Source organism: Phodopus roborovskii, unplaced genomic scaffold (assembly GCF_943737965.1).
Source record: "Phodopus roborovskii unplaced genomic scaffold, PHOROB, whole genome shotgun sequence".
Lineage (NCBI taxonomy): Eukaryota > Metazoa > Chordata > Mammalia > Rodentia > Cricetidae > Phodopus > Phodopus roborovskii.
Genome location: NW_026126541.1, coordinates 9,867,274 through 9,882,187, shown reverse-complemented (window position 1 = coordinate 9,882,187; position 14,914 = coordinate 9,867,274). Strand labels below are relative to the sequence as shown.

Genomic DNA, 14,914 nt, shown 5'->3' with positions numbered 1-14,914 from the left:
AAATGGGATTCTGAATTACAGAGTCCAGAGGTGTTCTGTCTACCTAAAGGATTCTATAGCAAGCTATTTGGAGAGGGTGGGCTGTCAGAGCAGGTGACTACAGCTGCTCTTTTCCTGGTCTGTGCATTCCTAGATGATTTTTATCTTGGCAGCCTTTACTCTTTTGGAGCCTAAGCTTCCTCATCTATGTAGGTGGGGTGGTGAATGCAAGTCATCTGCCATGTCCCAGTGGGAACTTAGTTTACTCAAGGAAGATGCAGAGGAATAGCAACTCTAGAACCCATTAAAGGAAATTTGAGCAGCCCATCATACTCTCTGATGAACACAACATCAACATTCTCATGGTGGGAAATCTAAGTAAAAAGTTCTGTTAACAAATCACTTAACACGATTGCCAGTGGAAAAGAGCCTGGGTGATGAACTGAAATATTCAAATTAACTTCAGCATAAAAATATGAAAGGGAGATATTAGCACTTGTCACCTACTTACCACCTACAAGGGATTTCATAGATTAGTGAGTATAGCACTTTAAAATCCCTTGAGATGAAAGTATCAACACATAAAGCACCCTGAACACATATATAGACAAATACATTTTGTAACACTCCAAGGATTACTATACAAATTTAGATCAGGGCACAGCATGCCTGGAATGAGTAGGATAGGGACAATATGTTCTTGCTTATGACACCAAGCCTATGACAAATGACTCATACCCAGTACCTTTCATGCCAGAAGATCCCCCCAGGTGTTCCAGCAGCTCTAGCAACAGTTTCCATCAAGAGAGAAGACTACAGTGTGGAGAAGGTACATCACACCCACAGACGAGGCACAACAGTTATGTCTCTACACAACTGTACAAGTCCAACAGCTGACAGGGCAGGAAAAAGAAGGGAAGAGATGAGCGACCAGTCCAGAGTTGCTCCCCAGTTTGATGGGCAGCCAATAATGACCATGCATTTATTTCTTAAGCTGGAGTGTTATTGTAATCAAAGGTTCTTTTTTTTTTTTTTTTTAGCACAGGCTTTTATCTAATGTGACACAGGGCTAGCAGTAGTCTTACATGTATCCCTAAGAGCTGGAAAGTAGGCCTGTGGGACAGTGGGAATATCCAAGCAGAAAACCATGGGAATTTCCTAACATTGCCTTAGGGTTTAAATAAGTAGATTTCTCACTCTGGAGAAATATGATAAAATTAAGAATGAGTCCAATAGATTTCAGTTATGGTGCCTATTTATGAGCCATTTGACATAGATTTCTTGGAAAGAAATCAAGAGGTGCCCCTCACGTTAGCCAGTCCCCACACTCACAGCATGAACAACATGCTGTGGTAAAACACTAATAAGCTGGTCTGAAATTCGGGTCTCTCTTTACTACGCTGCACAGTGTTGTCCAAATGTGTCTTTCTGAATCTTTCCTCTATATAAAATATTTTAATGTTTCTGTCTTGGGAGCCTGGTCCAGATTAGCAGGACTGGCTTTCTTTAATGGACCTGGATAAACACTGTGTCTCTTTCTCCCTCATAGACACAAATGCATAATACAACAGAAAAAGTATTTATGTGAGAAATTCAGTGGAGTGAAGGTAACTGGAATATGAGACTTCAGAGGGTCAAAATCTCACTCAATGGTTAACATAATTTACATGTTCAAACCTTTAACACTCACCATCTTTATTATTTCCTACACTTTCTTTCATTCACCTTCCTCTCCAAGCCCTAACACAAGTAAGTCCCACTCAACTCATATACATCTAAAAAAATAAATAAATAAAAGTTAAAAGCTGGCAGTGCTTGGCGCCATTTCTTAAATGGATGTTAAAATTTGCCAAAGATGTAATCTCTTTCCAAGATCTTTTATAGTAGAGGTCTAGTGGGTAAGTGATATTTTACAGCTTGAATCAAATTAAAAGCCAGAAATATTTTGAGTCCAAAGTTTTATCTTTCTTTTATCTTCTTACTACAACAAGACCTCATACATTTGCTATATTTAAAATCTCCTCCTAAAGCCAGAGCTATGAGTTAATCAGTCAAAGGAGCCCAAGTTAACCAGCCAGCATAGGAAGACCTTAGTTAAAATTACAGGAACAAGTTTAGTAGTTACTACCCAAAAAGACATGGTAGTTAAAGGAATGCACCAGGACAAAAGCACCCAGAATTTTAGCTTCGATTTTTGATTAAAACCAATCCTGAGAGCCACCTGGAACAGCAGCCTCTGTCACTCTGTCATGATGGCTGAAGTGGAAAAAATATCCAGCTGCTGTCATCAGTACAGGATAGGCTACATCACCAAATGCGAGACACCATATATTTCAAAATCTTCTCAACTCTCATTAAAAACCCAACGATGAACACAGCTCAGTGAAGTGGCACTTGTTGGCAAGGTTCCCGGCATGCACAGCACAACAGAAAACATTTTCAAAGGTACCAGGTTGCATCACTGTGCACATTGTAGACAAGGTCTCCATCACCCAATGGAAGCAGCAACTGCGACCCTCCCCCACCCCCGCCTCTTTATAAACCTTTAACTTTTCTTGTCTGCTTCAAAGCAGGCTGGATAACTTCATACACTTTTAAATCCTCTTCAGTTATTACCATCAAAGCTGGTTCTTTACTATTTCAGAGAATTAAAGTTTCTACGTTTGGGTTAAACGGTACATCTTCCTCAGATTTCAAACATCCAGGCTTTTCTGAAAATCTGAGGCTTCTGATAGAATCAGTGATGACTTGCACCCTAAACCTCCTAGGGCCTGAAATCTCTTCCCTTTCTTCATAAGGGACATTCGAATCTCTATTTGAGCTCCTCTCTAGAGGAGGTCAGTCGGTGGGAAAACAGGGAGTTGTTGTCACTGAGTCTATCTATCTGATCTTCCCCAGGCTGACCATGCCAGAGAACAACTGCCCTTTCATGGGCTAGAAAAGCCCTGGCTCTCAAAACGCACTTGCTAGTGCTGTCCGAAGATGCTGGGGAGGCTCTGCACTGGAACTTGCATCCATTTGGTCCACAAATAGATAATAATACTAAAGGGCACCTTATATCGCACTGCAGTTCACCTCTCTTGGGCTGAAAAAGGGGCCATGCGTTCTGTATAAAAAATAAAATAAAAAGCCCACACAGGCAACTTCTCCGTGGACTACAAGAGTCTATGCAGGGAAGGAAAAGTCCCTTAAGGGAATTTCAAGGGGCTTGGATATTTAACCCTTTCAGCTCTGCATCAAAACTACTTTAACACACCCCAGCACCCCGTTCTTGGTCTCCAGGTCTACCCAACAGTGCCACTGAAAAAAATAAAACATCTGCCTGTTCAGTTCCAGTTTGATCCTTGTGATTTGGAGAAGACTGTCGGAGGGGGTTAGGAGGGCTCCCTAATGGGCACCATTAACTCCTGAGGGAGGCCAGCTGTGCAGCCTCTCCCCAGTCCACAAACCTCTTTCCCCCAAATTCTCCGTCAGATCTCACGGTGCGCTGTAACCCTTTCCTTCTCTCACCCCCTTGCCCACACTTCCATCCTACTCACGCTGCTGTTGTGGCCAGACCAGTGGACCATAGCTTGGTTGTGTGCTGAGTCTCCAGTCAGGGCAAATGTAGTGCTGGTCAGTCTCAGCTCCTCCATCCGGAAGCGGGTGGCTTTGTCCGGGTCCCGCGCACCAGTCCCAGGCCCCTGCTGCCCTCCATCCCTTAGCATGCCCCTGCGGCTCCGACTGGCACCCTCTCCGGGTTCAGTCTTCTCAGGATCCGCTCCACTCCGTCTCTTTCGGCCAGAGCGTGCGGCGGTCGCCACTGACACCCTGCTGCCCCCAGCTCGCTCCAGAGACAGCGCTCGGTCCCCGGGGGCCACTGCGAACAGGGGTCTCAAGTGGAGGGGCGGGGGCGTGGCAGGAGCTCGACCCAGCGCTCCCGGGTGAGGAAAACCTTTGGGGGTCAGGGTCCAGCGTGGGGTCGAGCCGGGGTGCTGCGAGGGGCAGCAGGAGCGGCTGCTGCAGACGCCGGGGGCGAAGAGCACCAGAAGCCCCGCGCCCGCCAGGAGCGCGTTCAGCCGGGCTGGGGAGCCGCCGCCGGCGCCAACTTTTCCCATCTCGGGAGCGGAGAGGAGCGGAGAGGGGGTCCCGGACCGAAGGCAGGCGGCGGCGCGGGGCTCCGGGATGACGGCGGCAGGGTGTGCGCTCAGGACCCCAACTCCATCCAAGTTGGGCCGCAGCGGGGCGCGCTGAGGCGGCGCCGGGCAGGTGGCTGCCGCTCGCCCAGGCTGGGCTTGTGCGGAGCGCGCGGGTTGGGACGGAGCTGCGAGCCGCCGCCGCGCGGGGGTGGAGCCGAACTGAAGTCACGGGCGGAGCGAGCGGGCGCCGCGCGCTGGCAGGCGACGCGGGAGGGAGGGAGGGCGGGCGGGCGCGGGCTGCCAAGGCTCCCGGCGCTGCGTCCCGCCGCCGAGCTGCTCTGCGCACTGGCCTGCGGGCGCCGGCTCTGCTGTCGGCGACCCTCCACTAGGTCGGCAGCCCTTGCATCTGTCCCCTGGGGCCGTCCAGCCCCAGGCTCCAGGAGCAGGCGCTGTAAAAGGTTTCCTATTCCCGTTTGCTTTTTCTTTCCTTGGGGTTGTTTTCCCTTTTCTCTTTTTTTCTGGTCTTTGCTGATGAGGAGAAAAGGATGTGCGGGCTCTTGTTCTTTGCCCCTCTTAAAACTGGGTGAGTTAGCTTCTAGTCCTTACTCCAAGCAGAGCTTGTGTGGCTTGGCTTGCAGGAGATCCCGGAAAACAGCAGAGAGTGATGTAGTTAACTGACTCTGGTGTGTGTGTGTGTGTGTGTGTGTGTGTGTGTGTGTGTGTGTGTGTGTGAGAGAGAGAGAGAGAGAGAGAGAGAGGGGGGGGGGGAGGGAGAGGGAGAGGGAGGGAGGGAGAGAGAGAGAGAGAGAGAGAGTACTCCTCAGTCCATGTATATAGCTGGGAAAACTCTCTTTTCTCCTCTGTGATTCCTCCTAGAATCCTTTCCTGGCCTCCTGAAGCACTCCAGGTCTTTGGATATAGTCACAATAGACAACACATTTTCAAATAAAGGTTCCCCAAGTATTGTGTAGCTATATACTTCAGTTTAGAAGAGGGAGAGTAAACTCGGAAGAAGTGACCTGTTTGCCTTTTTATTCTCCGTGCTTGGCAACAGTGCATTGAATGGTAGGAATTGGAGATGATGATCGACTTAGTGAGTGTGAGTTGTGATCTTGTTATAAGATCTGCATATCCAACAAATATAGGGAAGGCTTTGTTTGTATGCATCTGGTGTCTCCTGTGTCTCACCCAGAGTGCATTGGGATCCCCCTGAGCAGGTCAGTGCTTGATGGTGTTGGCTGTGGGACCTAGGGCAATTGAGCTTCCTACCTGTTAAATGAAGTGGTTCCTTAGATGACCTTTAAAACGCTTTCTGAGCCTAAAATTCTGCAATCCTATGATTATAATATCACCCTACACCAAATCCCCTGATACTGTTCAGAAGCTCAGTTAAGAATTTATAGTAGGTGAGAGGGATTTGAAAATTACAAAGAGTTTCTCAAAAGCCAAGCCCTTTCAAATTGATAGTTATTTCTAAGGTTTGAAATGCCTTCGAATCTCTTTATCATTTTCATGTACCAGAATATATCCTCTTAAGTGCATGAGGACTATAAAATTATTGCAGGAATATGGATGGACTGGTAAATGCTATACAATGTTATAACATTATAAATGTTATAAAAAGATGTTATGATATAGTGCTAATTCCAGTTTCCATTTCATTTTTGTTGTTTCACACTTAGAATCACCATATTACTCTATAGAAGTCTAAGTTTGTAATGAGTGAAAGTGATACTCAGTGATAATTAACCTTCAGTTAATGAAAGCTTCCTAATGACGCTCCAGAGGACAACTTTTATGATAAAAATCCATTCCAGAGAGATGTCACATAATGATGGCTCCAACAGCTCATGCCTGTAATCCCTTCCTGGGAGACTGAGCCAGGATGAGTTCCACTGAGTAAAGGCTAGAATAAGACACAGAGAAACTACAGATGTGTCTAAGCCACAGTGTGGAACCTTGTGTCATAAAACAAATAAACTAACGGTTCTATGTTGTTTTCAAGACCAATGAAGCAAGGGAGAAAGTTCACAGGGACTACTTGGGTCAGAAACCACTTAAACCTGTCCTCTTGCTATTAAAAGACAGTGGTTCTTTGAAAAATACCATTATTATACAAATACAGACACCACAGAAGGAGAAACACATTGTGTCAGATTGTAGCTTCCTTGGAAAAGCCAGAGCCAGGAATCATCTTTTCTCCCCAGGCTTCAAGTCCATTGTGCCAAAGCCATGATGTTCTTGTTTCTCTCCTTCAGAAAGGGTTTTAGAGAAAGGTGGGATTATCGTTTGTTCATTGCTTTCTTTCCATACTCTGTTATCCTCCATTCCAATCTGGACAAATGTAGGAGTTCCTCCAGGAAATCGAAAAACACAAATGGAAGAATCAGAACCCAGTAAGTTCCCATCCAAAAGAGAAGACTGGGAAAAGGCAAAACAGGGAAGAAGAAATTAACTAGCGTTTCCTGGCCTTAGACATTGCTTCACTAAAATTTCAGTTTTAGAATAGATCTTCCTGAAAGAATTAAAAATGGTACAAATGGGGTGGAATTTTCTTCCTAGCATATCCATTGTTCATCTTTTCAACAAACATGTGTGGGGCGAACTTCTAATTCCATCAATGTGAAAGTTGAGGATTGCCCCGAGTTTGAAGCCAGCCTGGGCTACATAATGAGTTCTAGGGCAGTGTGGGATGTGGAGTGAACTCTTGTCACAGAAAAAGGAACATTCCAACAGCAATAACAACAAAGAAAAAAATCCCAAGAATGATCACTGTAAAGTGAATATATCTCACTCACTGAGAATCCTTCGTGGACAGGCAAAAGTTTTAAGGCCCAATTCCCATTATCCATTGGAGAGGATAAAATCACACAAATGTGCATGATTTTATCCACAGGTACTTTTGTATTTACGTATGTGTGAGTTCTTTTTATTTCCCAAATGACTTTCATCAACAAGCAGTAGGAGACAGTACCAGGATTCCATAAACCATGCATTTCCATGGTTAAAAGTTCAGAGCAGCAGGGAAGTCTGCTTCACACTATCTTCCATTTACCAATAGGGTATAAGCAATTATGGTTTTACACTTATTTTTGCATTTTTGTGCATATGTTTGCGGGTATACCCTCCATGGTGTGAGTGTGGACTTCAGAGGATCATTGTGGAGAATAGGTTCTTTCCTTCCAGCATGCCACTTGTGGGATGAAGCTGTTGTCCTCAAGTTACCCACACCAGCGATTGCCTGTGTGCCAAGCCATCTCACGGGCCCCAGTAGGTATTGTTATTGTTGTACTGTGAAAAATGTTATTAGAAACCTAATGTCACAGATCTGGAGAGATAATACATTGATGATTCCTATGAATGGTGTTTTAATTTTGCACACGAAAGAAATGCCACTCCTGTCTAGATCGCCATTAGGTGTTTTGTCAGTAGTGTCTTGGCCTCTGTCCTTTGTCCGTCTCTTAATAGTGACTTTCAGTGCGATTTAATCTTGTATTTGCTTTCTTGTTTGTTAGTAACACCCTTCAAAGTGTCATGTGAGGATAAGACGATAGCAGCCTTATTAATCTGCTCTTTTCCCCAATGTCTCCCTCAGTGCCTGGCTCTTTAAGAGCTCAGTAAAGAGCAACTACATAGCTCTATAGAAACACTACCCACATCTCACCTAGCAGGGAGCACTGTAAATCCGTGCACCCTCTGTGTGAGCCACGTCAGCCCCAAATAACCCATAAAGATGCTGTATTAATTATGAAAATGTTGGCCCGTTACTAGTGTTTCTTATTGGCTAGCTCTGTCTTAAATACTAACCCATAATTATTAATATATGTGTTTCTACATGGTCATATCTTACCGAGAATGCCACACTCACATCTTCCCTTCCCGAGATCACATTCCACCTCTTCCACATTTCCCAGAATCCTCCACCTGTCTTGGCCCACCTATCTTGGGTTTGTATTTGCCAACAGTACTTTATTCATTAACCAATAAGAGAAGCATATTTACAGAATGACATCTCCCATCAGCTGTGCTCTGGCCTTTAAATAAATGTACCAGTTTGTATGTTTCCTTGGTGAACTTTCTCTCAGTTAAATATTATAATTTTCTCCACCTTCAGATGATGTCAAACAACTACCACCTAGGGTCATATTGCCATTTAGTGCCCAAGGCAAGACTTCTGCATAACCATGTCTCTTGGAATTCTCTCTACTCTGTGACTTTCTATGGATAAGGCACTCAGTAAATCTTAGTTTCAGTAACATTGAACAAGCAATGCTATAAAAAGTAAGGGTCTATTTTGTGGAGGGAGAGGAGGTAAATGTATCAGTAGTCCATAATTACTTGCCTTTATTTGGTATGCATGAGGAGGGGGTGCTAAGCAAGGTGGAATATTCATCACTGCCTTAATCATACTGAAAGAGCTGCAGTTGACTAACTCTTCATTGCTTTGGGTTTTTGAGGTAAGGTCTCACCATGCAGACCAGGCTGGCCTTAATCTTGTGATCTTCCTCCTTCAGCCTGCCAAGTATGGGATTATAAAGCAGGTACCACTATGCCCATCTTTCAGGTCAACTTGTACATACTTTGGTCTGTCTTCCGTTGTCCCTTTTCTGATGGATTCCCTGAGTTCAGCTTGCATTAAATCATATTATATGCTTCCTCACTAGGACAATGTCTCTTAATAGCCCGCAAACACTTGGCTCCCCTGGGATGTGATTGAGAAAAGTTATTTTGCATTTCAGATGAATGTCATGAAGAACTGCAGAGGAAAACCAGTTAGAACAATATGCAGGTTATTTCCATACCCTGCCACAGGAATGATGGGAGTTTAAGCTGCCCTTTAAAGTGCTTTCAGATGGCCCATCCAAGTACTAACCAGGCCCAACCTTCCTTAGCTTCCAAACTCAGAGGAGATCAGGTGTGTTCAGGGTGGTATATGCCATCATAGAACCTTTATCCAGTATCTGATGGAAGCAGAAGCAGTGATTCTCAGCTAAGCACTGAGCCAAACTCCTGGAATCCAGTTGTAGAGAGGGAGGAGTGAAGAGCCTAGATACATAGGGAAGAGCCTAGGTCCTGCTCCAAATGATGTGACAGACTTTAGTGACCATCCCCATGGGAGGCTTCACCCTCCCTGAGGAGTAGATGGGGGGGATGGCTGTGGGAATGGGCGGATGGGAGGGAGAGGGAACTGGAAATGGTATGCAAAATAGGATTGGTTTTAATTTAAATAAAAATTAATTCTTAATAAGTGCTTTCAAACTGGGCCCAGTTTGAATCCAGACATTGTGTCTCTTCTCAGACACCCAATGTAGGCTGTTTTAGCATAAGTATTTAAACACTCATATTTGGAAAAGGTGAGCTAAGGTTATCTACCTGGCACACGGGGATGTTCTGAAAACCAGCTTATCTTTGTATCACTCGTGGAGTGAATCCTACTGTTTTGCATTTATGTGACTTCAGTCTCTCCAGACCTGTAAAACACTTTTTCTTTTAGTTCAATAAATCTTGCAGCAGCTCCAGAAGATAGGTAGGGGGCAGGTTTTGCCTGCATCTTACAGAATAAATATACATTTACCCAAGGTCACGGAGTTAGAGACAAACTTAACAGAGAATCTTTTTATCTTCCTCCCCACTCAGCGCTATTTTGTAGCATCCAGTTGCTGCATACTTGAATTAAAACCCCACATTATTTTTATTTGGCTATCAGGCATAGGTTACACAATCATTTCCAGTTTCAAAGACTGATTTGTATAAATATTTAGGAAAAGAGAGGCATGAAATAATATCACTGTTCATGTCGTGAACTCGTGTAAGCATACATTAACCTATTTAAATACTCAGGCTTAATCTAAAACAAATAGAGTGAACATATGAAAAGTGAGTTTATTTAGAGGCGATATCATTAGGTTTAAAAAAATATATCTTTGCCAAAAGCCTTACAATGCACTGATATAACTTGCTTTTAATCTTCAAATGATCTGAAACCTTCACAAGTAACATTTAAGATTGCTCTTTTCTGCCATCCTCTTGCCTATGAAACTAATCCATAAAGCCTCTGATGTCTTAAGTTACAAAATCAACATTGTGACCTTCTTTTACTTAAATGTAGATATCAAAAGTTGTACCTATGTTTCCTTTGGGTTCTTTAGGAACACTGACTAGAACAGTGGTTCTGAACCTGTGAATCACAGCCCCTTCCCAAAACCTTGACCTCCCAAAGTATTTACATTACTATTCATGACAGTAGCAAAATTAGAGTTACGAATTACCAATGAAAATAATTTTTGGTTGGGGGGTCACCACAACATGTGCATTAGGAAGGTTGAGAACCACCTGGCTAGAGGATGATGCAAAGGAGCAAGGAGATAGCATGGATTCATTCAGGACCACTAACAGGTTAACCAGTATTTCCATCTCACAAGATGGAGGTCTGTTTTACAAAGAATTGATCCAAAGACTAATGGGCTTAGTTCTGGCACCAAATTCAGTAGGTTCCTAGAGCACAGAAATCCAGGCAAGTTCCACTGTATTAAATGCACAACATTCATTAAAGATCATGGTTTTAGGGACTGTCCAGTCAAGGCACGGTGGATCTGGCAAAGAAGAAGCAACTGGAAGAATCAGGAGCGCAGCTGGGCTGACACACAGAACTCTGCTGTATCACATGTCTCTCTTTGGTCTGGACAGGGTGTATGCACTCTAGCTTACCTGTCCAGACACCTTCAACAGTATGGCAGTCTAAAAAAGGAAGGGTTCATTGTAAATTTGGAATTGTTCATGCTGCCTAAATATTTAGACTTTATAGAAACCTTAAGTCACAGTCTTCATCTATGTCAATGTTCCGTTCACCCTGCTATGTAAACTGACATCATCAATTTTCATTTCCTCGATACCTTCTGCATGACATCTTCCCTATGATCCCAGAATCCTGATTGCCTATCCACCTCTATTCCCTGAAACTTAACTCTTGATTTCCACCTGTTATGTCTCATGACATTATATTTTACATCCTGGCATGCTGTAAGGGGACACTTTAATTCATTCGTATTGTTTAACAGGTTTTCATCATAAGTGCTAAGTAAGTAAGCCTTATCTATTTTCTAATTCTCTTGGCTGTCTGCGCCTACTTAGATAATGCTCTTCTGTTATTCTGTTATTTATTTATTCATCTTGTTCATTAGAACATGAACTCCTGTAGGTCCAGTGCTCTATCATATAAATGTCTCGAACTCAGTTTGTAACCCAGGTCAAGCACATGATGACATTCAGTAAGTGTTTGCTGATTGAGTGAATGCAAGGCACAATTGATGCTCTCACATCTTTGACAGTATTTCTTTATATGGTCAGATATTCAGAATTAGGATGAATTAAAGACACCCACTGGGAATCTCATGAGAAGCTAAATTTACACCTGTAAGAGAAGCCAAATCAATGATTACAGCAATTTAAAGCAAATTGTCATTAACTGACAATACTCTCCTCCAATCTATTGCAATGCTCACCTCCTCCAATCTATTGCTGTCACATGAAGTCTTTCTAGAGAGCCCTGCTCAATCCCACCTGTGATGTTTATTCATATTTAAATATTGAATACTTGCATTGAAATTTAATTTTGCCTGTCAAAGTGTTCAGATTCTGATTGATTTGCTTATTCACTGTCTGGCACTCAAACACAAATCTCCACCCCCCCTGAAGGGACCTTCCTGACAGTATTCACCCATTCTAACCCACCCCACCATAAACAGTGCTGACTGGGGTTTTTTTTATAACAATAAACTAAATTTTTACTGAAACAGAATAAACAATCTACATATATATAGTGATAACAAAGATGTTAAATATGAAATATTGCTCAGAGGAACAAACATATAGTTAAGTAAGAGAAGTAAGTTCAGAGATATCAAGTACTGGACTCTAGTTATCAATAATGCATTATATTATCAAGACTTTTGAAGAGAATATATTTTAGGGGATTTACCAACAAGTGCACACACACGCATACATGCATGCACACACATAAAATAAAAAATATTAGTTTGCTTGAAGACAATAAATATTTACATATACCAAAGCACTATCCTGTCTATCTTAAATATGATGCTCTTAATATTATGTAATTATATAATAAAATTTGCCAATGACTTCAAAACTTTTCTCTATGGATACATATTTTTTATTTTCAGTTTCAAGAAAATCTTCTCCTAAATCACATTCATAGATTTATGTTTTCTTCAGAAGCTTGTCTTTACTTATCGCAATGCCTGCAGTGAATCTGGAATTATCTTCTGTGTATATGAAACTGAAGGTGAAAAATTTATCCTACAAACACACATACTCCAGAACTTTTCAATGAGAAGACTCCCTACCTTTCTCTAAGTGCCCTGGCATGTGTATCATAAATCATTGACAATGTGTGTTTTATCTCTGAATTTTCTTTACTGTTGGGCTATTTCTCACATGTTTTTACGATGAAGTGTTCATGTTGCTTGCAACTCTAGCAATTGAACCTAGGATCTCACATTTTCTAAGCAAGCCCTCTTCCAGTGAGCTACAGTCCCAGTCAAATAGGTTCTAATTGTGGCAGTATTACAGTAAATCATGAAATCTAATTTAAGTTCCCTACTTACTTTTCCCTGTTTGTTTGGCTTCAGTCTGTCAATTCTAAAACCACCTGGACTTTGAGACAGAATTGCACTATGCCTATAGATCAATTAGGGAGAAAATAACATCTGAAATTATTTTACCCTACTATTGATGGATGTGCTATTTTTCTGCACTTACTTAATCTTCAAGTTCTCTTAGCTGGGCTGTATTTATTAGTTTTCAATCATTCAGTGAATCCTAGGGATTTGATATGTTTGGTGGCAATGTGACTACTATTTCTCACTTTCAATGGCATTTTTAGTATGTAAAATCCAAACTAATTTACCTTGGTTTTGAGTCTAGTTACTTTTAAAAACAAATATACATATTAAGTACAAAATTTTTCATTTTAAGAGAATCTCTATATACCTAATCCTGGACTCCGTAAATTAAACTTCCATTTCTTTCAAATTTGCCTCTCTTTTATGGGCTGATAAATTGCTTAGAGTTCAGTTGGGAAGAGAAAGTATGTTCTATAGAAATTGTGGCAATGATCAAGTTTGTGTGATGACAGCACCACCACCCCCCAACACACAACAGAGAAAGGTTTCTTTACTTCACTATGAAGTATGAATATGGTGCTAGCTGGGAATTCTTTTGAAAATGAATAAATCATAATTACCAGTTTTCCTTTATTGTTAACTTGCTACCTTTTAAAAAGCATGCAAAGAGGTTGTGAGTTTTATTTTATGCTTTCTGTGCATGTTTTCATATAGTCCAGTGTTTTGTAAATATTGATTATTAAAAAGCTACTTTTTCATTCCTGGAGGAAACTATTTGAAATTAGAGAGCTTGATTGGTTTACAAGCTCTTTGAGGTTTCTACAGGCATATCCTTGTGATGCCCTGTCTTTTAATTGTTTTTTTTAATTGAGACAGGGTTTCACTATGTAGATTTGACTGAAACTGACTACATAGACCAGACTAGCCTCGAGCTCATAGACATCCACCTGCCTCTGCCTCATTAGTGCCAATATTAAAGGCATGAGCTATCAGATACCAAGCCCAGTCTCTAATTTGCCAGGTTTTAAAGTAAAGGTTATGCCTGCTTCATAAAAGAATTTTGTAGAGTCACACTTTATGTCCTGAAAGCATGCTTGTAAAATCCATATTAATTCTTCTTTACTCTTCTGGAAAAACAAAGAACAACAAAACATTTAAGTCACTTTCCACTGGAATTTGTGGGAAACATTACTCATATACATGATTATATCAATCCCATCTCTGTCTAGGTTTCTTACTTGCTGTCATAATCATTTAATAAAATGTTAATCAAATGACTTGTCCATTTCACCTGAATCTTCAAGACTACTGACATATATTTCTTTAATAATCCTTTTACACTGCTTTTATTCCATTTTGGCATACATTGTCATGTCTTCTTTCAGATTATTGATAAAGGTCAATTTTTTGTTTCTGTCATTTTTATTCATAAGTCTTACCAGAAGTTCACAAATTTTATTATTTGATGAATGCAACCTTTAGCTGTCCTGGTTTTGCATATTTCCCTTTAAGACTGTTTGCAGTGCACATATGTAAATATGCACATATTTACAATTTTATGTTCCTGTCTAGTTATTGCTTAGATGCTTCCGACAAATTTTAATTTGGTTTATTGATTATCATTTAATTTAATATTTAGTGTCCTTTGTAAATTTTTCTCTGATTTGTGTTAAAAAGCATTCTATTTAATTATCAAGTGTTTGCACTAACTACTCTTTAAATAATTGCTACTGTGCTTTAATTGCAATCAGAAAATTATTGGATAATATCAGTTCATCTTTCAAGTGATTTTGTTTGGTGATCTATTATGTAATCAATAGTGTTAAATGTTCTAATAAACTTAATGCCAAAATATGTATTGTGCTATATTTAGTTCGTAGTGCATTTATGTGCATTGGGTTAAGAGTACTAATTGAACTGTTCAGATACTTCATGACTTTATTAATTTTTCTTAAGTTTTAATTGTAGGAAGTGCATAAAATAGCCATAATTGCATTTTTCTCTTTAACTTTAAAAATCAATTCATTGTGGATATTCTGACAACATATTATTCAGGATACTTTTTAATTGCCATATATTTTAATGTCCATATTTTATCATTACAAAATAATAATTACCTCAGCCTCTAAGATTGTTTGTTGCTTTAAAATTAAATTTGTATGTTAGCTAAAC

The 14,914-nt window shown here is 41.0% G+C and overlaps 1 protein-coding gene across 1 annotated transcript in view; it reads right to left on the bottom strand.

The window, feature by feature from the left end:
* Nucleotides 1-4,314, bottom strand: part of Sorcs1 (sortilin related VPS10 domain containing receptor 1) — a 505,553-nt gene extending 501,239 nt beyond the window's left edge. Inside the window, exon 1 of the mRNA XM_051199684.1 lies at nt 3,519-4,314. Within this exon, the coding sequence (XP_051055641.1) occupies nt 3,519-4,076 (558 nt within the window). The 5' untranslated portion in view covers nt 4,077-4,314. The remainder of the gene's footprint in view (nt 1-3,518) is intronic.
* Nucleotides 4,315-14,914: the final 10,600 nt, after the last annotated feature.